The sequence below is a fragment of the Podospora pseudocomata genome (assembly GCF_035222375.1).
Source record: "Podospora pseudocomata strain CBS 415.72m chromosome 1 map unlocalized CBS415.72m_1, whole genome shotgun sequence".
In the NCBI taxonomy this organism is placed as follows: Eukaryota; Fungi; Ascomycota; class Sordariomycetes; order Sordariales; family Podosporaceae; genus Podospora; species Podospora pseudocomata.
The window spans coordinates 484,588-504,780 of NW_026946363.1; the positions used below are offsets into that span (position 1 = coordinate 484,588).

The 20,193-nt window shown below is 53.0% G+C and overlaps 11 protein-coding genes across 11 annotated transcripts; 8 read left to right on the plus strand and 3 right to left on the minus strand.

Moving 5' to 3' along the window:
- Nucleotides 1–28: 28 nt before the first annotated feature.
- On the plus strand, nt 29–4,128 carry QC762_104160 (uncharacterized protein; the record flags this gene model as incomplete). The annotated part of the gene is made up of 3 exons (XM_062884810.1): nt 29–49; nt 535–657; nt 710–4,128. 3 exons carry the CDS (start codon nt 29–31, stop codon nt 1,898–1,900), a joined length of 1,335 nt encoding a protein of 444 aa, XP_062747709.1. The 3' UTR covers nt 1,901–4,128.
- PEX10 (peroxisome biogenesis factor 10) lies at nt 2,872–4,140 on the minus strand (the record flags this gene model as incomplete). The annotated part of the gene is made up of 1 exon (XM_062884811.1): nt 2,872–4,140. One exon carries the CDS (start codon nt 4,138–4,140, stop codon nt 2,872–2,874), a length of 1,269 nt encoding a protein of 422 aa, XP_062747710.1.
- A 274-nt stretch (nt 4,141–4,414) lies between these two features.
- ERD1 (protein-ER retention protein) lies at nt 4,415–5,893 on the plus strand (the record flags this gene model as incomplete). Its single annotated transcript, XM_062884812.1, has 2 exons — nt 4,415–4,705; nt 4,764–5,893. Exons 1-2 carry the CDS (start codon nt 4,615–4,617, stop codon nt 5,891–5,893), a joined length of 1,221 nt encoding a protein of 406 aa, XP_062747711.1. The 5' UTR covers nt 4,415–4,614.
- A 655-nt stretch (nt 5,894–6,548) lies between these two features.
- QC762_104190 (uncharacterized protein) lies at nt 6,549–9,491 on the plus strand (the record flags this gene model as incomplete). The annotated part of the gene is made up of 1 exon (XM_062884813.1): nt 6,549–9,491. The coding sequence occupies one exon, from the start codon at nt 6,549–6,551 to the stop codon at nt 9,489–9,491; it is 2,943 nt and encodes a 980-aa protein (XP_062747712.1).
- Nucleotides 9,492–10,343: 852 nt separating this feature from the next.
- PCD1_1 (8-oxo-dGTP diphosphatase) lies at nt 10,344–11,011 on the plus strand (the record flags this gene model as incomplete). Its single annotated transcript, XM_062882754.1, has 2 exons — nt 10,344–10,766; nt 10,832–11,011. Exons 1-2 carry the CDS (start codon nt 10,506–10,508, stop codon nt 11,009–11,011), a joined length of 441 nt encoding a protein of 146 aa, XP_062747713.1. The 5' UTR covers nt 10,344–10,505.
- An 11-nt stretch (nt 11,012–11,022) lies between these two features.
- Nucleotides 11,023–11,916, plus strand: PCD1_2 (8-oxo-dGTP diphosphatase; the record flags this gene model as incomplete). Its single annotated transcript, XM_062882755.1, has 2 exons — nt 11,023–11,104; nt 11,162–11,916. The coding sequence occupies 2 exons, from the start codon at nt 11,023–11,025 to the stop codon at nt 11,914–11,916; spliced, it is 837 nt and encodes a 278-aa protein (XP_062747714.1).
- Nucleotides 11,437–13,148, minus strand: CTR2 (copper transpport protein). The gene is made up of 4 exons (XM_062884814.1): nt 12,665–13,148; nt 12,424–12,607; nt 12,180–12,351; nt 11,437–12,127 (listed from the first exon to the last, which is right to left on the minus strand). Exons 1-4 carry the CDS (start codon nt 12,770–12,772, stop codon nt 12,010–12,012), a joined length of 582 nt encoding a protein of 193 aa, XP_062747715.1. The 5' UTR covers nt 12,773–13,148; the 3' UTR covers nt 11,437–12,009.
- A 243-nt stretch (nt 13,149–13,391) lies between these two features.
- BNA1 (3-hydroxyanthranilic acid dioxygenase) lies at nt 13,392–15,140 on the plus strand (the record flags this gene model as incomplete). The annotated part of the gene is made up of 2 exons (XM_062884815.1): nt 13,392–13,423; nt 13,480–15,140. The coding sequence occupies 2 exons, from the start codon at nt 13,392–13,394 to the stop codon at nt 14,003–14,005; spliced, it is 558 nt and encodes a 185-aa protein (XP_062747716.1). The 3' UTR covers nt 14,006–15,140.
- On the minus strand, nt 13,992–15,247 carry QC762_104240 (uncharacterized protein). The gene is made up of 3 exons (XM_062884816.1): nt 14,854–15,247; nt 14,586–14,797; nt 13,992–14,527 (listed from the first exon to the last, which is right to left on the minus strand). Exons 1-3 carry the CDS (start codon nt 14,952–14,954, stop codon nt 14,100–14,102), a joined length of 741 nt encoding a protein of 246 aa, XP_062747717.1. The 5' UTR covers nt 14,955–15,247; the 3' UTR covers nt 13,992–14,099.
- Nucleotides 15,248–16,007: 760 nt separating this feature from the next.
- QC762_104250 (uncharacterized protein) lies at nt 16,008–17,237 on the plus strand (the record flags this gene model as incomplete). The annotated part of the gene is made up of 3 exons (XM_062884817.1): nt 16,008–16,540; nt 16,616–16,909; nt 17,004–17,237. Exons 1-3 carry the CDS (start codon nt 16,484–16,486, stop codon nt 17,235–17,237), a joined length of 585 nt encoding a protein of 194 aa, XP_062747718.1. The 5' UTR covers nt 16,008–16,483.
- Nucleotides 17,238–18,162: 925 nt separating this feature from the next.
- On the plus strand, nt 18,163–19,932 carry QC762_0001730 (uncharacterized protein; the record flags this gene model as incomplete). The annotated part of the gene is made up of 3 exons (XM_062882756.1): nt 18,163–18,266; nt 18,335–19,763; nt 19,828–19,932. 3 exons carry the CDS (start codon nt 18,163–18,165, stop codon nt 19,930–19,932), a joined length of 1,638 nt encoding a protein of 545 aa, XP_062747719.1.
- Between the last annotated feature and the right edge of the window lie 261 nt (nt 19,933–20,193).

The window sequence follows — 20,193 nt, forward strand, 5'->3', positions numbered from 1 at the left end:
CCGAGGATACCAAGGGCCAACTGACACCATGGTTTCCTTTTCGTGCGAGGTAAAGTCATCATGTCTCTATTCCTTCATGCTTCATCCCTCCGTCGTCCATATCGGATACTGCTGCCGTTGAGACCAAACACAGCTTCAACGGCCGTGTGTGTGTGTGTGTGTGTGTGTCTGTTGATTCCCCAATTGTCACCCCTCCCCCTTGTTGGTGTGGTCTGTTTTCACCCCCCATGACCATCCCGAAGGGCAATCTCAACTGACATCACACACTGCCGCACACCACCCACCTCCACGGGTCACGGCGGCCAAGACTGGTCACCCACCCTGGCACACCACCCCTCCTTCCCGCACCCCTCCCCCAGTATTGATCAAGCTGATCCCTCCCTCCCTCCTTTGCCCTGTTGCTTGTTTTCCCACATCGCCACGAGAACACACACACTGCCGTCCATATCTTCCCCGCGCTCCCCAGACACCCACCAATTAGTCTTGCTTTCCCCCCGCTCTATATCTAACCATTGTTTTTGCGACTCTGAACAGGCCTGTGGAGACATCTTCACCAAGAAGAAACTCGACCCGCACCGCAACCGCTGTCGAGGTGCTACCTTTACCTGCATCGACTGTATGGTACATTTTCCTGGCACAGAATATCGCTGGCACACGGTACGACGACCTGGTCATGTGTGTTACACCAGCAGAGCTGACTGGGACACAGAGTTGTATGAGTGAGGAACAAAAGTATCAGGGTGCCCTCTATAAAGAGAAGAAGCCAAAGCAGCAGCAACACCAGCAGCGCGTTCCCCCTCTCGCACCACCTCCTCCACCTGCCGCCATGGCTCAACCAGCATATGTCGAATCAGTCGCCGAGGAGGACAACTGGAAGAATTACGAGCAACGCAGTGACGATGATAGCCGTTCCATCAACCTTCCGGAAGCGCCTACCCCGCCTTCTGCCGTGGACATGGGAGGCAACGTGAATGTCTTTGATTTCATGGTCGACAACCCCACGCCAACCGCTTCCAATGTTTCGCTTCCCCTTCCCGTCCCTACTCAGGTTCCAGCAAACGAGGAGATGTCCCTCGTGCGGTTTGACCCGGAGGCCAACGGCGGCGACAACTTCGAAGACCATGCCCTCATTCATCAAGAAAATGGTGCTGTAGCCTTGAACCAGTTCCAGACACCCGCGCCAAAACAGCCCCGGAGAAAGACCAAGGACAGCGAAAGTAGCGTCAAGAAAGACAAGAAGCGCAAAAGACTACACATCGAAACCGACCAGGTCATGATCGATGCCCCACCAGTAATGCACTCCGGGTTGACTGGTGGCTTGAAAGGTCTTATGAGCAGGTCGTCCGTATTCCCACCATCTCCAGACTATTCTGGAGACAATATTGCGACACCAGCAAGTCCTTTGAAGAAGACCAAGTCGTCCAAGCATCACCACAAGTCCCTTGCGCGCACGACAACCGAGTCTTTGAGCAACGGCCTGATGGCCATGATTGCCGGACCTTCCAAGACGAAGTCGTCCAAGAAGAAGGCCAAGACCAGCTCCAGCTCCAAGGACTCCAAGAAGAAGAGTTCCAGCTCCAGCAGCCCCAAGCGCCTTGAAGGCGGCAAGGAGCCAAAGCTCCTCGAATACCGACCTGGATCCAAGGATAGCAAGGAGGGTGACGTGGCAAGTGGCCAGATGGTCATTTACAAGCCCGCCGCCGACCACTTTTTGAGCCTCGTTACCAAGGGTCCCGAGAGTGAGAAGGGATGCAGCGTCAACAAGGCACTTAAGAGGTACCACCGTGAACGCAGCAACTCGGGCGTCAGCCTCAGCAAGTTGATGGAAGAGAAGGAGTTGTTCAAGACTCTGCGGATGAAGAGGAATGACCGGGGAGAGATTGTGTTGTTTACCATTTGAAGCTTTAGCATGGTGTCTGAGAAGCGTGTATGCATATGGGAAACGGGTAGCATCCGGGGGCTCCAGGGCATGGGGCCTGGGTAATAACATCATTCCGATCAAGGAGTTAAGTGGCGAGGCATGATGGGCATATTGTGGGCATACGGTTTTTCTTCTTTTTCTCTTGATGATACCTCTCGGCGATGGACGTGATGCATTCTTTTGGTCGTTTCCTTTTCTTCTCACACGGGGTGCAAAGTCGCAGCTCACCTTGATTTCTTTTGTGGTTTGGTTGACTGGGGGTTTCTTCATCTTTTCTGGTCCGCGCAAGCTGGCTATTTCTCTTTTCCTCTCTAATCTCTCTAACAGAAGTGGGAGCGAAAGAAGATGGATTGCTTGGTGGACCCTGGTGGTTTTTACCGGTTTATAATATCCTGATTTCCATCTTTGTGTTTTGTTTGGTTAAGTTTTCGATTGCAGTGTTCCTTTCTTGTATTATTTTACAATTTGAGGAAGAGAAGAAAGGGAGACTAAGGACAAGCAAAACTAATGGTGGTGGTGGTGGTGGTGGTGGTTGAAGGGGGGGTTACTTGATACCTTTTCTTGCTGTACTGCCATTTTTTTTCTCGGGAAGAAGAATCAGGATAGATGTTTTTTTTTTTGATTGGAGTGAATATCTGGGGAGGCTTTTTTGATTGCTTTTGTTTTTTCTCGACAGTGGTTTTTTTATTTTTTTTATCTTGTGTGAAATCTATGATTGAAGTCTTTACCAGATGTATAACGTATTTTTATACTTGAGTTGTTGCAATTCAAAGCAAGCAGAATCATTACTAGTTGAATTTTGAACCATGTCTCAAACAACCCGAGGTGTCCAAACTTGATATTAGTAGTTACTAGTCTTCGCTTCCCTCAATCATACACATCATTTATTTACATGACAGCCCCTGTTTACATTACGCTTTCTCCTTTTTTCCCCACCAAAACCATCATGTCTAGTGAACATGCACCATCCTCAGCGGCAAAATCTTCTGTCCCATCGCCTCCCTCCTGCACAACGGACACTCTGGCTTCTCCCTCACCCAATCCCCGATGCACTCCCAGCAAAACACATGCCCGCAGCTCGTCACCGCCGGGTCCCTCAGCTCCTCCAGACAGAGCGTGCACTTCCTGGGATTGTAACCCTTTATCCAAGCCATTTGCTTCCCGTCACTGAGATCATACCTCGGCTTCGTCCCCCCTTTCACCAACGGGGTGTGAGTCGTCCTGGCAATCTCCGCCAATGAGCGCTGGTTCTGGGGAGCGGGGGCCGAGGTGTCAAGGAGGGAGGTGTTGAGGGCGTAGGCGTTGTCGTCCAAAGAGACTTCGACGAGGCCGGAGGGGATGTGCCGGTCTGATGATGTGGGGATGTCGTCTATATTTGACGAAGGGGAGGAAGACAGTTGTTGGGAGAGGTGGAGGTAGGTCCTGACGAGCATTTGGGTGACGAGGAGGACGCCGAGCACTTCGTAGCCTCCGCGACCAGAGTTTTGGCTTGCTCCTGGGGTGTCGGGGATGCGCTTGGTGAAGATGTAGCGGAGGCCGAAGAGCCGCTTGGAGAGGGAGTAATACGCGCCGGTGAAGTAAAAGGTTGCGAGGGTGATGGCGTGGATGTGGGCTGGGTTGGTGAGGGAGGAGAGGTGGGTTAGGATGTAGCGGAGGGCGCGGGCTTCAGAGGTGGGTTGGCCTTGTTTTGTTGTGTCGAGGCCGCGGGTGGTGAGGGTTGTCAGCCGGGTGGTGAGAAGGCGGCGTAGGGAGGAGCGGAGTTTGGGGAGGAGGAGGGTGAGGAGGTAGGGGGTTAGTGTTGAGGTTGCGATGAAGCCTGCTCGGCGGGAGAGGGAGGGGAGAAGGGGGCCGGGTTGGGAGGTGGGTTTGGGGGGGATGTGGGAGTCGGGGTAGGTGGTTGCTTGTTGCTGCGAGGGAGGAGAGGGGGGCGCTTCGACTTGGACAAGATCGCAGTATTCTTCTCCGAGCGTGCGGTTGCCGATTAGGGTTGTAAGGCAGAGGTAGAGGGCATCGCCTATTGTGCGGGTCTCGGTCGCCCATGAGTGGGCAGATCGGGCGCCGCGGAGACGGCGGTGGAGGTCGGAGATCTGGTTGGTGAGGAGGCCTTGGAAGTAGGCGTCTTTTTGGTGGGCGCGGATGATGTCTGGCGCGGCAGCGTAAGGGTATGGAGAGCTTGTGAGAGGCGGTGGCGGCTGCGATTTGGGGGGCTGTGACGCCATTGTGTCTGTCGCAGTTGAATATTCAGAAAGGTCTTTGCTCGCAGCGCTCAGCGCATTGCCTGGTTCCAAAAAAGTTTACAGTCGAAGATGCGATGGCGCGTGAAGAGAAATGGTCGTGGTGTTGATGCTCGGCTTTGGAGTCTTGGACCTCGGTGAGCTCTGGATCTACGCACCGGTATCCCTGTCCCTGGATGCGGACACAACAGCGGGGCCGTTTCGGGCTTAGACTTAGGTGGTCCCCACATGCCCCAACGTCCAGGCTGACGTCGGTCTCCAAAATTAATTACAGGGGGCACAGGACAGCACGCGACGGATGTACGTACGAATTATTCAATTCGAAACACGAATTTTCTTCCCCTTCAGCTTTTATAGTCGTTGACACAGTCTCTCGCTTTTGCTCTTTGTTTACTTATCTCGCCCTTCTTCGACACTTCTCGATGCCTGCGGTAAAGGCATCACCAGAAGACAGGCACAATGGACGGTGACCCGGCGGTTGAGCCGCAGCTCGATGCTTTCAGCTTGGCCTTCCCACTGCCCTACCGAGTAGCAATCATCGTGATTCTGGGTATGCCCTGCCCTTTGAACTTGCTGTGAAGCTCTCCTGTTCTGACATTTTACTACAGCCGTGTGGGGATGGGGTCTCAATCTCCATTTCCTTCACATTCGTCGAATCGATGTGCCCTCTTTGATCCGCTACCCGGGCAGGTCGAGCTCGGCCCAACTGACCCATCACCATTCGACCTACCGCATCGCCTCCCTCCTCTCCTCCGCCTCCGGCCTGTCGATAGTGATCTTCTGGATGCTGACGCGAGGAGATCCTCAACGTGTGATCGACTACGACTGGATTCCCATGACCAACCTACTCGTTATCGCCCTGCTCTTCTCCGTCCCGCTTCGCAAACTCTCGGTATCCCACCACGGAAGAAGTCGACTCCTTAGGACTTTGAAGAGAGTTAGCGTTGGAGGTCTGGCCGAGGCAAAAGACGGAAAGTTTGGGGACATCCTGCTTGCCGATGTGCTCACCAGCTATGCCAAAGTACTGGCCGATCTCTTTGTCTGCCTTTGCATGTTCCTCACTAGCAATGGTTCTGCTACCGCCAGACCGGATCGGGGCTGCGGAGGTGATGTTCTTGTCCCCGTGATAATGGCTGTTCCAAGTGCCATTCGACTCAGGCAATGTCTGATCGAGTACGTTCGTGTTCGGAGCGCTCCTTTGAGAGAGGCTACAGGATGGGGTGGTCAACACTTGGCCAACGCCGCAAAGTACTCAACTGCTTTCCCAGTCATTGTCATCGGTGCCATGCTGAGGAATCAGACCGAAGCTTCACCTGGCCTGTCCCGCGCGTGGATTGCCGCTTGTCTGCTGAATTCCTTCTACAGTTTTTACTGGGATGTTGCCAAGGATTGGGATTTGACTCTCTTTTCTGATGCACGGGAAAGAAACTCTCCCGACCATCCGTATGGGTTGAGGAGGAGGTTATTGGTGCATAAACCAGGGGTTTACTACGCTGTTATTGCGTTGGACCTGACTTTGCGGTGCACCTGGATGATCAAGCTGAACCCCAGTCTTGACCAAATCAGCAACTTTGAAAGTTCCATCTTTCTCATTCAGTTTCTAGAGGTGTTTAGGCGCTGGATATGGATTTTCTTCCGGGTTGAGACGGAATGGATTAGGAACAACCCAGTTGGGCTGGACGCTGAGGATATTCTTCTGGGAGACTTTCAAGGAAACAAGTACGAAGACGAGGACTGAAGAGGTGGCTCTTCGGCAATACACTTACATCATGACTAAGCGGAGATGAATAAAGTCGGCTGACTTTTATTCTTGGGTACAGGCTGGTATAGACTGGAATGGGAAACACGGCACATATGTATCATGGAGCAGGCGTTCGGGCAGCGTTTGGATTAGGTATGGACTGGTCCTCTTGATGATGATCTCACGTTATGCTAATATGGACCAGCGAGATATCACATAGCATGATCTGATCAAATTAACATCCCAACTTCGAAACCATTTCTCGGCATCTGACCTTTTATGTTGGACTCGGAGGCCGCGAAGGCTCAACTCGTCAAGGGCGCCGCTCCGCTTAGTTTTATTGATCCAGACAAAGACCTGATGGTATGGTTGACCAACTCCAACAAAGACGAGGACCGAAGAAGTTCCGTCACCCGCAGCTAGCCCTTGGTATGGTTGAAAGGTATCAGGTGTGGCTACGCGGCATCGGGGTTTTCCGTTTCTTTGTCGTGATGTTGCAAAGTCCCGACAGTCTGGTTTGGACAGCCACGCGAGATTCCCGTGTCCGCTTTCGACCACTTTTATCTCAACCATGTCCCTTGTCTCCGAAAACGTGGTTCAATCCGATCAACTATGCAATGACATGTTTGACACGATATAGGAGCCGCCGATCATGGGTCCCGACGTAGCCTTCACGAAGCATCCCAATGGATCAGTCTCGTCTTTGGCCCGGGCAGAGATGCAGGCCGCCCACCAATTTTTACCTCCCCCCGTCGAACAGGTACAGAGATACCACACCAAGAACCTACCTCCGCCTCCCCCAGATAGGAGACTATCATCAGTATCTGTTCTTAGCAGGGAAATGAATGTGGCATTTGCGGGTACCGAAGATATGCTTTCACTCGACACTGACCAACGCGGGGTATTAGAGAAACAGGGGCAGGAGGGTAATCAACAAGAAATGCCAGCTCACACCCACGTTTCCATTCCGACTCGTGCATCTGACGATGTCATCTCGCCTCAGCCAAAATCGGCGCTTCCTAAGTTATGGAAGATGACGGGGCATGATGGCTTCCGTACCTCAGCATCAAGAGAAGGGTCTATCGACTCAACACACCACATGACCGCATACGTGTCTTGTAACAGGTCAAATACCCAGATCGCTCCTGAAGAAGTGGAGCTACGCCGACAACTACATGAATACGAGCATGCCTGGACAGAAGGACCAAAGAACTCACTGACAGAGCCATGGCTGCCCTCTCCATTGAGCAATCAGTCGGTGACCTCTCCTCTGCAGAAGGATGTCAGTCGAGAGCCAGTCACAGCTATCTCTGAAACAGCTTTGATGGACATCAACACCGCGTTGCGAACATTAGAACCCGAGGAAAGGCGCCCTTCTAATGCGTCTTCCCTCAACCCTCCAAGGAGTAGACTGGGTTCGACTCCACATGCATCTTCTCTTACTTCACACATTGCTCGACGCAACAAACCTGACTTCCCTCGAGAGAAGAAGGCGGCCCCGGGACCCTCACCGTTGAAGAAGACGCCACGATCCGCCGTGCATGATGATCATGCTTGGTATCGAGGCTACCGCATACCGGATTCAGACGAGCAAAGGTCCAGCCACGACATGTATCATGAAGCAGCTGTGGAAATGGTGTCCAAAACACCCCCTAACTCTCCTGCTCATGTCTCTTCGACAGCGAGCTCGTCGAAGCACATACCGCTTGAGCAAATCATCAAGGGCATCCAATTGACCGAGATAAACACAGCAGATGCAGGGAATGCAAGCAGCGAGCCAAGTAGCTGGTATAGTAGCAGCCACCACTCGACCAAACCTTTACTAGCTTCTCCCCCTCAGCCGCCTCCTTCTTCATACCATTACCATCAGTCCCCGCGCGAAGGCCAGCAGCTGCAAAACATACGCCGTCCCTCGGGGAGCAGCGCTTTTAGCGCCCTAAGTGCCACAAGCGCCCCCCAGAGGCACCTCCAGCCTGGCGACCGGTCTGTCATGGCGAGTACTAGCATCTTTGGCGGCCCTTCCCATTTCCATATCCACCCTCCCTCCTCTTCCCACTCGCGCAAACCATCGCGGAGTTCCCCATCACCCTCTCCATCTCAAAAGCCTTCCCCGCCCGGCGACAACGGTAATAGGCTTGGTGACCTTGACGGGGAAGTCCACGCAGACGGGGATTCAAGTATGGGCTGTCGAGGCAGACGAACTTGCAGCATCTCGAGGACGCAGGGCACTCGGTCTATACCTATATCGAGGCCAGGAAGTGACGTTGTCACTCAGACCGTCAGCATCGATGCCAAGTCACACGATGCTTGGTCGAGCCATTTCACCCCTTCCCCCACGTCCCCGAAGAGGTACAGCTCCATCCTCAGCAAAGTCTTTAGGCGCTCTACAGGTGTTTATCCAGTAACACCTCTTCGATCTCCTTCTAAGCAGAAAGGACCATACAACCTGATGCTAGAATCGGCACAGCAGCGGCGAGCCCTACACCAGATCCAACATCAGTTCGGATCAGACGTGAAGCCCACCACCCCCACAACACCAAATCATTTATCTTTCTCGCGAATTGTCAGTAAGGCAGGAGCTGTTGCCACGGCTCCATTCAAAACCCCCGAAGAAAGGAGACGCTCCAAACTCAAAAACAAGATCAGAGTCTATGGCGACGAGGGTCAGCTCTTGGGCCAGGAGGAAGGTGCCACACCATTCAAGCACAAGACTGAGGCTGCCAACAACGAAACTCCATCCGCAAGGGCGTCAAAACATTCGATGCTTGCTGGATATGACAGGACAAAATCAGCCCACGAGTTGATGGGTGAAGGAACGCTTATTCCTCCAAACGACAACCCAATCTGGATGGGCCCAGGAGTGGCAACTTATGTTCACGGGACGTCTGTTTCTTCAACTCCAAGATTAGTCTCAACCCCCAGTGGCACCCCAGGCGTGACGTCTGCCCGGCTCTCGGCGGCAAATACAGCTACCGCGTCTGGTACTGACTCCAATTCAGTCTGGTCCCGAGCCCCGACATTATCAGCAACAGGGACGCCAACGAGAACAACATTTGGTAGCATTGCCTCCCCTCCTCCTCCTCCCGCTACTGTAACAAGGGGCAACACTTCCTCCCCTCCGGCGAGGTATCGCAAGACCCCAGCAGGAGGAAGCGATTCTTCTCAGAGTCATAGCCGCAGTCCGGCTGTCGGGCCTAGGCTAGGTGCTACTGCGACGGAAAGTCGATATAGCCCTGCAGCTTCTCTACCGCTACCGCCGGTGCATATCCCACCACCGTTTGTGCCCAGGTCTTTTACAGCACAAGTGTCGGTGTTGGATTACCCGCTCAAGCAAACCAGGGGTACCAGCCCGAGGCCAACGCCTAGTCCTAAACCTTCGAACGCAACACGATCAGAGATTGAAATTCCTGGGTACACCACTTTGCTTGCTGACGGAGCGGCGTATGGAGGATCGAGAACGGGGGCGGTGGGGTTGGGTATTCTTGTTCCTTGGAGGACTAAGAGTGTCATTGAGCGGGAGGAGAGGGAGAAGATAGAGGGACAGAAGAAGAAGGAGGAGGGGATGGAGGTAGAGGGGGTGAGGAATGTTTTGTAGAAGGGGGGTTGAAACGGCTGGTGTTTTGGGTATTGAGATTCATAGGTAGATGTGGTTACATGGGATTTTGGGATGGTAAACGTAGTGTTGGTTTTGGGGCATTGGTAGACGAGGGGGAGTGTGTTGTGATTATACTGGGTGGTGTACATAGATTCAAATTTATAGGCTGATGGGTTGAAGTGCGGTTAATGGTGGTTTGCTTCCTGGGTGAGTCTATCTTCTTACTTGGGAAAGAGCGGGCTCGATAGGGATAGCTCCTTCCATGTTGCTCCGTGACTGCCGTCTCGAGTCTTTCCATGCTGTGTTGCTCCTTCCTCGAGAACAACTGAACCATGGTATATATATTAGTTTAGACATACACTCCTCAACAAGGAACAGTAGCTCCTGGCCAATGGTCAAGTGGTAAGCCTGCTGGCCGGCAGGAAAGTTGCCCAAAATACCCTCCCAGGGTTCCTGTCCTTCCGTGACAGAGCCTCCTGTTCAAATCCTCGCAAAACCCACGGTTTTCGGCGCTGAACACAACACTCAATTAAAGTGTGGGTGCCCAGCGAGCTTTTTGATTTTAACTTGATCATGATAATGTCGTTCGACTGTCTTTTTTTCCCGTTCTTCCATCTAAAATACCGTTGATGTTTGGACTCGAAATGCATATCTCCAGGTCAACACTCGACGTCACCCCCCACTCTTTCTTCATCAACAAAAAGTTACCCCACATTCCCCATCCCCTTTTACTCTTCGACAACACCCAACCCTTCCAGAACACCGGCCGGCCGAGGTCCACCTATGACAAGCACTCCTCCGGCTTTTGACTCCCGAACCCGCCCCGCATTTGCATTTCCCCAGTCTAGTCAAGTGCCAGCAACATTGCCATGTGCATTTCCTATCTTATGCAGTACACTCCAGAGTGCAGTGCACCGCCTTATCCGACCGAGCCTTACGCTTATCCAGTCACCTCCCCCTCACTACTCACCCCCCTTTTAACCTACCAACTAACCTAAGCTTTGGCCCCAGAAAATGACCAGCACGTTGATGGTCTCTGAGCCTCATCAGTCAGATCAACAAGACCCTCAACAACAACAACAAGAAGATCTCATTTCTACTCCAGCCCAACCAGGCCAGGAAGAAACAAAGACGGTAGTTCAGGGGTTGCAGGATTCACCGAGTTTGAGTCCCACCGCTTTAGATACTCAACAGGAAGAAAGCGAGAGGGAGGAAGACGAGGGGTCGTATTACTGGAAAAGGGAGACCATGGCGCCGTTGAATGCTGTTTCTGCTGTGAGTTGAACTTTGGGGTCAATGAGTGAAATGAGATAGATGGTGACTGATGTCTGGGATGGCAGGCGGCGGTTGCGAGGCTGAGGGCGTTCAAGCCGCCTCCTTTTCCGTTGTGGGATCGGTTGCCTGTCAGTAGACGGGCGGCGGTGTTGTTGCTGTTGTATGCGGACCGGAAGGGGGATTTGAGGGTGGTGATAACGATGAGGGCGGCGACGTTGAGGAGTTTTTCTGGTGGGTTGCTGTGAGATGATACTACATGGAATGTGTGGTTGACTTCTATGTACCAGGTCATGCAGCATTGCCAGGTGGGAAGGCGGACACCATCCACGAGACACCCTGTAACCATTCCCCCCATCGTCTCACCACCCTGAACAACTACTGACCACTGCGAAAAGACCAAATCGCCCGCCGCGAAGCCTACGAGGAAATCGGCCTCCCCCTCGACAACACCCACCTCCCCCCACCCTTCACAATCGAACACCTCTGCTACCTCCCCGCCAACCTCGCCCGCACCGAGCTCGTCGTCCGCCCCGTCGTCGCCCTCCTGCACACCTCCCCCCCTTCCTCCACCGCCACATCCCCCCAGTCAAACCCCGTCTCCCCGCAGCCCAACCCAACAATCACCGCTGAAGACTCCCTAATCCCGCGACTCGACGCCAAAGAAGTCGCCGCCGTGTTCTCCGCCCCGTTTCACAACTTCCTCAGGTCAACCGATGAACCTGGTCACGAAAAGGTAGAAGGGGAGTGGTATAATGGCTCCTGGACGGAATGGCACGAGGAGCCCTGGCGGATGCACTTTTTTTATGTCCCGGTCACTAACCAGAGGGTTACTAAACCTAAAATTCGTGAGGGGGGTTTGGCATCACTGGCTGAAGATCACAGCCCTGATGAGGAGCCAGTTGAAGAGGAAAAGCGGTACAAAGTCTGGGGGATGACCGCTCGGATTCTGGTGGATGCGGCCACGATTGCGTATGGGGAGAAGCCAGAGTTTGAGCATAACAGTCATTTTGGAGATGAGAGGATCATTGAGGGATTGGAAAGGTTGGGGAGGCTGGGGGAGAAGAAGAGACGGGGGAGTACAGTCACCAAAGAGGATGTGAAGAAGGCGGGGGAGATTATGACCAAGAAGGAGGAAGGCAGTAAGATGTGAGATGATTGTTTTGGGTATGAATCATGAAATGGTCTATTCTTTTGGGCGTGAGACAGGTAGATCACATGAGACTAGATTACACAGTAGAAATCGTTAATGGCAGGCTGTCTCCTTTGCTACGGTGGTCTGGCCGCCAAACAAGAGGTATCCGAGGCCGGCGCCAAAGGAGCAGGCGAGCATGACCCAGCCGTTGTAAGTCATGAAGATGAGCCTTATATCTTGTCAGGTTGCCATCTTGAGTGCATTTACGAAAGGATACTCACATGATCATAAAAGCATAAAAGTTCTGTACCGCATACAAGACACTCTTCATGATGTGCGCGCGCTTGGTAACCTCGTCTCTGTTCTGGCCTGTAATCACAGCGCCAAAGAAGGGGGCTGTCTCAGCATCTTGTTCATGATCTTCCTCGTCTTGATATCGAGACTCGATTTCTCCTTGGAACCAAAGGAAAAACACATCGTCTCAGCCTATGGAATATTTGGGGAAGAGTATGAAGAATGACTTACGAGGGACGGAGTTGGCCCGTCTGGTGACTGCGGCTTCATAGCGACGGATGGCTTCACGGAGGGCTTCGTAGCCGGCGCCGAGGGCGACGATGGCGAGGAGGGAGACGAAGAGGGAAAAGTTGGAGGAGATGTGCCATTGGCGGAAGACGATGCAGAGGTTGTTGGTGTCCCAGGTGAAGAGCATCTTTTTCTCATATCAGTATCATGATTTGATGAGAGGGATATGAGGAAAAGGACTCACGTTCATGTTGCACATGTTTTGGCCATCACCGCCGTGATCACCGTGGCCCATGTGAGCCGAGTGGTCCATCATTTCATGATGGGAATGGTCGTGGTGAGAGTGATCCATTTTCGCGTTTACTTTGTGAGTGAAAAAGACAGAACAAATGAGAATCGTGAGAGAGAAGTGAGGAACTGAGATTATGGTGAAGAAGTTCTCATTCGGGGTTCAAGTTGCGCATGAAATCTGTCCCAACGTTGGGAACGAGACGCGAACAGGGGTCCGTGGATCCATGCACGGGGGCCCCACTTTTGATAATCAGCTCTGGGGAAGGGCGACTCGGCATTGTCTCGGGGGCGCGGGGCAGGAGCTTGGAAAGGATTGATGGCGGGGTTGGTCTGGGTTGATGACAGAGGGAATTTGGGAATGGAGACATATTTCTAAAATCTCAAGAACTAAGATCATCATCAAACATACAGGCTTTACAGTTGTGACGCTGTACACCTAAGCCTCTCGGCGTTGACAGGTGGGTGACCACCGAGCTTCAAGATCTCCAGGGCGAAGCTCTCATCTGATCTCACGAGCACTGAGCAAAGCTCCCGATGATACCCGCATCGCTTTGCTGAATGACAAGTCTTCATATTCGCTCACTCGCCCGTCCTAGACTATCACACCTCCAAGTCCATCTCGTACCTTTAGCTGCTCTCATTAACCTTGTTATCACAGATCCAACCAAACGCTCATCGAAATGCTCACCCAACCCATCAACCTGCCAAAATGGTTCAGTCTCCAATATCACCACTTTGATCTCTAACCAAACTAACACACACCCCCAGGCTTGAAGAAAACTCCCACCTCCTCAAACCCCCCATCAACAACTACTGCGTCTACAACGAAGGCTTCACCGTCATGATCGTCGGCGGCCCCAACGCCCGCACCGACTACCACATCAACCAAACCCCCGAATGGTTCTACCAGCACCGCGGTGCCATGCTCCTCAAGATCGTCGACCCCACCGACAACAACACTTTCAAGGACATCGTCATCCGCCAAGGCGACATGTTCCTCCTCCCGCCCAACACCCCCCACAACCCCGTCCGCTTCGCCGACACCGTCGGCATCGTCCTCGAGCAAAAGCGTCCAGAGGGGAGCATCGACCGGATGAGGTGGTACTGCCAGTCATGCAAGGAGATTGTCCACGAGGCGAGCTTTCACTGCACCGATTTGGGGACGCAGATCAAAGCTGCGGTGGAGGCTTTCAAGGAAGACGAAGAGAAGAGGACGTGTAAAAAGTGTGGGGAGGTGGCGGCGTGGAAGCCCGCCGAGGGGAGTCTGAAGGATCCTAATTTGGAGGAGGCTTGATTTTTTTGGTGTATATTTACTTTTCTACTTGGGGGTTTCTAGCGGTGTATATGCAAAAAGTCATCTGTTTTGGATACATGAAAAAAAAAACATTTTACGTCTCGCCGTACTGGTAAGCACCAGTTGACTCCTCCACCTGGACCTCAATCTTGGCCTCCTCGAGCTCCTTGCCATTGATTCTGATACCAGCCTTCATGACGTCGCCGGGAACGACCGGGCCGACGCCCTTGGGGGTGCCAGTGAGGACGATGTCACCTGGGTTGAGGGTCATGACCTTGGAGATGTCGCCGAGGATCTTGGGGATGCGGAAGAGCATCAGCTCGGTCGAGTCCTGCTGCTGGACCTTGTCGTTGACGGTGAGGTAGAGCTCGATGTTGTGGGGGTCGGGAATGGCCGACTTGTTGATGACGTTGCTGACGGGGAGGAAGGTGTCGAAGCCCTTGCAGATGTCCCAGGGGAGGCCCTTCTTCTTGGCTTCGTTTTGGACGTTGCGGGCGGTCATGTCGATGCTGAGGGCGTAGCCTTTTTTATCATGTGTTAGTTCGATGGGAAGGGAAGCGCAGATGAGATGAGAACTGACTGTCAATGGCGTCGAGAGCGGCCTTGTTGTCATTCTCATCAAAGTCTCTGATACGCTTGCCGAGGACAAGGGCGAGCTCAACTTCGTAGTGAAGGTCAACACCCTTGGGGCGGACGACCGGGCCCTCCCCGGGGGCCAAGATGGAGGAAGAAGGCTTCAGAAAAAAGAAGGGTTGCTTGGGGCGGGTGTTGTTGAGTTCAGCAATGTGGTCCCTGTTCAAGTTAGCTTTAGTACTCCTGTTACAAGGTAGGCATGAGGGAGCACACACGCATAGTTGCGGCCAATGCACACGACCTTGCCAGCCTTCTTGAGCGACGCCATTGTGGTTGCGTTTGTGGCCGTAGCCAAACCTCTCCGGAAGATCATCATCTTTTCTCTTTCTTTTCCCCGCTGGAGATAACCGGTCTTTATATGCAATCCAAGGTGTCTGGATGTATGGTAACCCCCCTCTGCAGAGTACCTGCCAAAGTGAGAGATTCCGTCTTATGAGGTGAGCTCGGTTCGGGTCAATTGGTCAATTGGCTGAGGTTGGAGTAACCAATCCCAACGACAGCAATGGAAGCACCGGAAGGAATGCCGACCCCGGTTGGGAAAAGAGTGTTGGTGGATTGCTTACGGTGACAACTTCACACCTGCTGTGACTGGGTGAATACCGAGGAAGGATGATATCTTGGTATTGCGATATAAGCTACTCTCTAAAACCCTAGTCTGACTTTGCTTCAATCGAGAAGTTCATGCTTCAATTGAAGGAATAGTGGAGATGTGGAGCTGGGTAGCAACAACAGCTAGCCATTGCTCGCTGTTCAATGTCATCCTCGAGCCCATCTGCAACTGCGACATCGCTTTGCTTCTAAATCGAGGGTATCGAATCGGTGAAGAGAAGGACCGGAGTAGTTCAAGTGTCTCTCGGGCATAATTTCTCACACTCTGAACTTCGACTTGAAACTGTACGACACATACACGGCACCAAAGTATGACGAGACCAGTGTTGGGCCGGGTGGAGGTCAAGATCATGACAAGAGAGCTCTGAAAGCACTGATCTCAGACACAGTGAGTAACTCGCCCCTGCCACGGCCCGGCTCAGCCTGGCCATCCTGGACACAAAGAACTCATTGTCGGCCTCAGCATTTGCCGACGTACATTCGCAGTCGAGGCCATAAAACCCACGTGGGAGTGGTGTTGGATCGTTATGGACGGGGCGGAAACGGGCTTGAACGGCATATTCTCGCCCTGTTCATCATCAAAGAGATAACGATCAGCCAATGGCTAACACTGGCAACTTTCCCATTGTTAAGAAGATCGTAAAAGAAGGCGATGAGATGCCGTGATATGTCTTGCAGGGTCAAAATGCGGGGGACCCCACGCAAGAAGACAAATGGAATTTGCCGACCCCTGTTCGGATCACAGGGGACCGGGACCCCACCAATCTTCAGTGGACAAAGCCAAAGCTTAGCACTGGGGTCAGTGCTGGCCTGCATCCCCAGCGACTCAGCCTGCTGGGTGAACAAGAGCAACCAGCCTGGGCCGTTTTGAGATACGTAGCCCGCACACACCCTCTCCCTCCCATCTTTCCAGCCAGCTTCACTTCATTAGCAACCAGCTGGTAACTGGTGAGAGCATAAAAACTGCGGCTTCTCTCTTTCGCCTCACCCGGAAAATCTCGGTTGGTGACACCACACACACCCGTGAAGCAGGATTTCGACATTGAGAAAGGCCACGGAATCCACAGCAAAGACGTCACGGGCTGCACTCTTCGACCTCACGGCGGCCACTACCGACCCTTTGACAGCCATCAAGACAAAGCAGTCTCATTGCCTTTTCCCCTTGCGCCTTTTGCATTTTTACACGCTCCAGAAACAACACCAGAGTTATCACCGCTTTCGGAGACAGTATTCGCCATGGAGAGCATTCAACTGGCACAGATGCTAGCTGACCTTAGCGACCTAAATGCAGCTGTACGTATATATACGCCATGCCCACGGACGCGCTCTGTCAAAAGACATGAGAACCTTGCTAAAATTTTGCCACAGCAGGAAGCTTCGGCCGCTGTGGCTTTGGTCAACGCCAACAAGAACCTCAACCAGCCTACCACCACTGCCCCTTCCGACGCCAGCCAACCCTCTGATTTGGTACGGCCACCGATCCGTCCGGGTCAGCGCAATCACCAGCGCACCGGTTCCGCCGGCTCTCTGGGTTCTTCTTCTTTCCTTTCCCGTACCGCCTCGCCGGCCAAGTTTGATAAATACGGTCGTCGCATTCTTACACCGCCCAACACACGAGCCAACTCCTCGTATGGATCAATACCGGGAACCCCTCGTGGAGAGGTGAGCAGTATTCCTTGCCGTCGCTCAAGGCTTGGTGTTTGTCTCCATCACACTTCGGTCCCGATGCTAAAAAAGTCGTACTTTTGAACCACAGCAGATAAGCGACGACGATGTCGACCGAGCCGGCTCACTCATGGCCTTGTACGAGATCCGCGCGAAGTTGAAGGACCAAGATAATCGAAGCTTGCTCAAGCTTAGGGAGAAGATCACGTCGTTGCAGCATGCGAGACAACAACAGGACAGACTTGAGAAGGGGCCTACTTCGCTAACAGGGTTCGCTGGCGAAACCGCCAACAAGTCAAGATACAGTTATCCCAAACACTCATGAGATCTGGCTGGCGTTTACCACCGACAAAACAACTCAACGGGCAGCTGCTCTCATTGAGGATAGCACGACGGAACTTTCACTTACCCAACGATAGCAGCATCGATTATCGTATACGGCGTTATCAGGGAGTTCGGGCCAGACAGGCTCATACAGACAGCCCTCTGGGATAGGGATCATGTTGTGGTTAATGGATTGGGTTGATATTGGAACTTGCATTTTCTTCTTGTGAGGAGAGACAAAACTGGTGCCGAGACTGATGGAAGGAACAACAGCACTGTCCTTACAGCTAGGTTGTCTGATATACCTTGCTGTTGAAAGATTACATGTACATACGTACCCTCGTCGCGATTGTGACAGTCTTGCCTTATTCACTGCTTGTGGTTGTTGGTAGACTGTAAGACTATTCTTTCTAAATCGATACAGCGGAGGATATTTTTGACTTCTGAAGCTCATTCTCTCTAATCATGAGTAATATGTTCTCAATCTCAACAATGCGACACACGACAGTCTTCCAGTCCCAGTTAGAGAGGTGGTCGTTGGTGTGCCCCGCATTCGTTAGCATTTACTGTAGCACCCCAACCCCTGTCCCCGGCCCCTCTTGGCACCGCTCCGCTGGCGTCAAGTGGATCCGGCCTGCAAATCGCGTCCCCACTTTTTTGTTTCTTCCCAGGTGCTTGCCTGACAAACAGAAATTGCTGGCGGTCCAACTTTCTCTTTGGGAGCGCGTCACGACAACGTCCAATCTTTTGGAGGACGAGACAACAACGACCTCTGACAACATCCTTCGTTCCATTGAGTCGGTCGCTTGCTTCCATCACGTAGTTATATTTCAGTTTCTTCGTTGCCGCCAGCCCGGCCAATCCTACCATCTACCGCCTCTTGGTTATTGCATCTCGAGAGATTCAATCACCAAACAGCAGCAGCCATGGCGACAGGCGTCGATGCAAAGCTCCTCAAGAGCACAAAATTCCCACCGGAATTCAACCAAAAGGTCGACATGACCAAGGTCAACCTCCAGGTTATGAAAAAGTTTGTTTTTCATTTCGCGCTCTGTCCGTATCTCTTGTCGGAACCTCGGTCTAACAAGTTGAAATCAGATGGATCGCAGGTCGCATAACCGAAATCCTTGCCAACGAAGACGATGTTGTCATTGAACTCGTGTTCAACCTTATCGAATCCAGCCGCCACCCCGATATCAAAGCTCTACAGATTCAGCTCACTGGCTTTCTCGACAAGGACACGCCCGGGTTTTGCAAGGAGATGTGGGGGCTGCTGCTGAGTGCGCAGGATTCTCCCCAGGGCGTGCCGAAGGAGTTGCTGGAGGCCAAGAAGCTGGAGCTCTTGCAGGAAAAGAGGGAGCAGGAGGAGGCGAGGCAGAAGAGAGAGGATAGTGAGAATCAGAGGAGGGATAGCTTTCAGAGGGGGTTTGGTGGGAGGGGTGATAGAGCTGAGAGAGGGAGAGGTGCTGGGGGGCCGAGGGGAGGGGGTAGACTGGGAGGTGATTCTTGGAGAGGTCCAGGTGGGAGGGACGACAACAGAGATCGGCCTTTTGGGAGGGGCAGAGGGGGTGATGAGAGACGGTCGAGGTCGCCGCCGAGATACCGTGACCGTGGGGGAAGAGGAGGACCGAGGGGTGGCTTGAGGGATTCATATGTCCCAGGCGGACGGGGTAGTTCACCGCTCCGTCGTGGCGGAAGGGGGATGGGAGATAGGCGGGATGATAGGCGGAGAAGGTCCAGGTCGCGCTCACGGTCGCCTTCTGTGCGCTCGGCTTCGTCCCCGTCTCGGTCTAGATCTCGATCTCTCTCTCGCAGCCCTAGTGTGGATGGGAAGAGACGGTCCTATTCGCGATCGGCTAGTCCCCCTCGTCGACGCCGTCGTTCTCGCTCACCACTTCCCTACAGGGATACAGTCAAAAGACGCCGCTCCCCTGCCCGGGATGCCGACCGCCGTAGCCGGTCCCGATCAGTAGCATCCGACCGCGGCTCACCTTCACCAAAGCGTCGCCGTTATTCTCCATCTAGCAGCCGGAGCAGAAGCAGAAGCAGGAGCAGGAGCCGCACCCGCAGCCGCTCTCGCAGTCTAACACGCAGTCCATCCAAGACCCGAAATCGGCGGTACAGTCGATCTTCTTCCTATTCTTCCAGATCCTCTCGCTACTCCCGATCTCTTAGTCGAAGCCGAAGCCGAAGCCCTCCCCCCAGGCGGTCAAGAGGTGGAAGCAGGAGTGTCTCCCCCGACATCAAGCGACATCGGAGTAGGAGCCGCTCTCGCAGTACGGGCCGTAGCATTAGTCCTGCTAGCTCCTACGGACGACGTCGATCCCGTTCCCGCTCTCCACGTCGTCGATCTCGTGATAGAAAACGTAGCCGCAGTGGTTCGAGGGATAGAAGAGGAGGACGAAGCAGGGCCTCTTCTGCATCTTCACAACTTTCCAAGCGGGACAGATCGGCTGATGGTTCAGGAGCTGAAGACAGACCCCCCAAAGCCCACCATGACGATGCGGCGGTGTCGAGCCAAGATCAGGTATGTTCCCTGAAGTTTCCAAGTATTTGCAAGATATGATGGCTAACTATTGCTTATGCTGCAGGAGTCCAAAATCGACACTGAGCAGCGGGAGAAGGAGCTCAAGGAGAAGATCAAGCAGATGAGAACCTCAAGAAGTAGTGACGTGGTTGAGGCTAACGGTGCTTGAAGCTGTTTATCACTTATTCATTCGTTCATTGAACCACATCAAAGAAAAAACAAGAAAAAAAAAGAAGAAAAAACAGGAAGGACATTAGCATGGCTTTGGGAGACTCGCGTTTCGAGGCGTTGAGGTTTGGAAGGCGGCTCTGTGAGGACTACAAACCCCCAAAATATTGTCTTGGCTTGTTTATCTGAGCATATTTTTAGCAGCCTCTGTGTGGATCGCGTAGTAAAATGATAGCTGTGGTAATATAGTGGCAAGGACGTG

Excerpts from the sequence above, each read along its gene's own strand:
- CTR2 (XM_062884814.1), bottom strand. The coding sequence starts at position 12,772 with ATGGATCACTCTCACCACGACCATTCCCATCATGAAATGATGGACCAC. Across the intron at positions 12,608-12,664 it reads AAAACATGTGCAACATGAAC|ATGCTCTTCACCTGGGACAC; the intron begins GTGAGTCCTTTT and ends TATGAGAAAAAG. Across the intron at positions 12,128-12,179 it reads TTTTATGCTTTTATGATCAT|GCTCATCTTCATGACTTACA; the intron begins GTGAGTATCCTT and ends ACAAGATATAAG.
- QC762_104240 (XM_062884816.1), bottom strand. The coding sequence starts at position 14,954 with ATGATGATCTTCCGGAGAGGTTTGGCTACGGCCACAAACGCAACCACA. Across the intron at positions 14,798-14,853 it reads TGCATTGGCCGCAACTATGC|GGACCACATTGCTGAACTCA; the intron begins GTGTGTGCTCCC and ends TAACTTGAACAG. Across the intron at positions 14,528-14,585 it reads CGCTCTCGACGCCATTGACA|GCTACGCCCTCAGCATCGAC; the intron begins GTCAGTTCTCAT and ends ATGATAAAAAAG.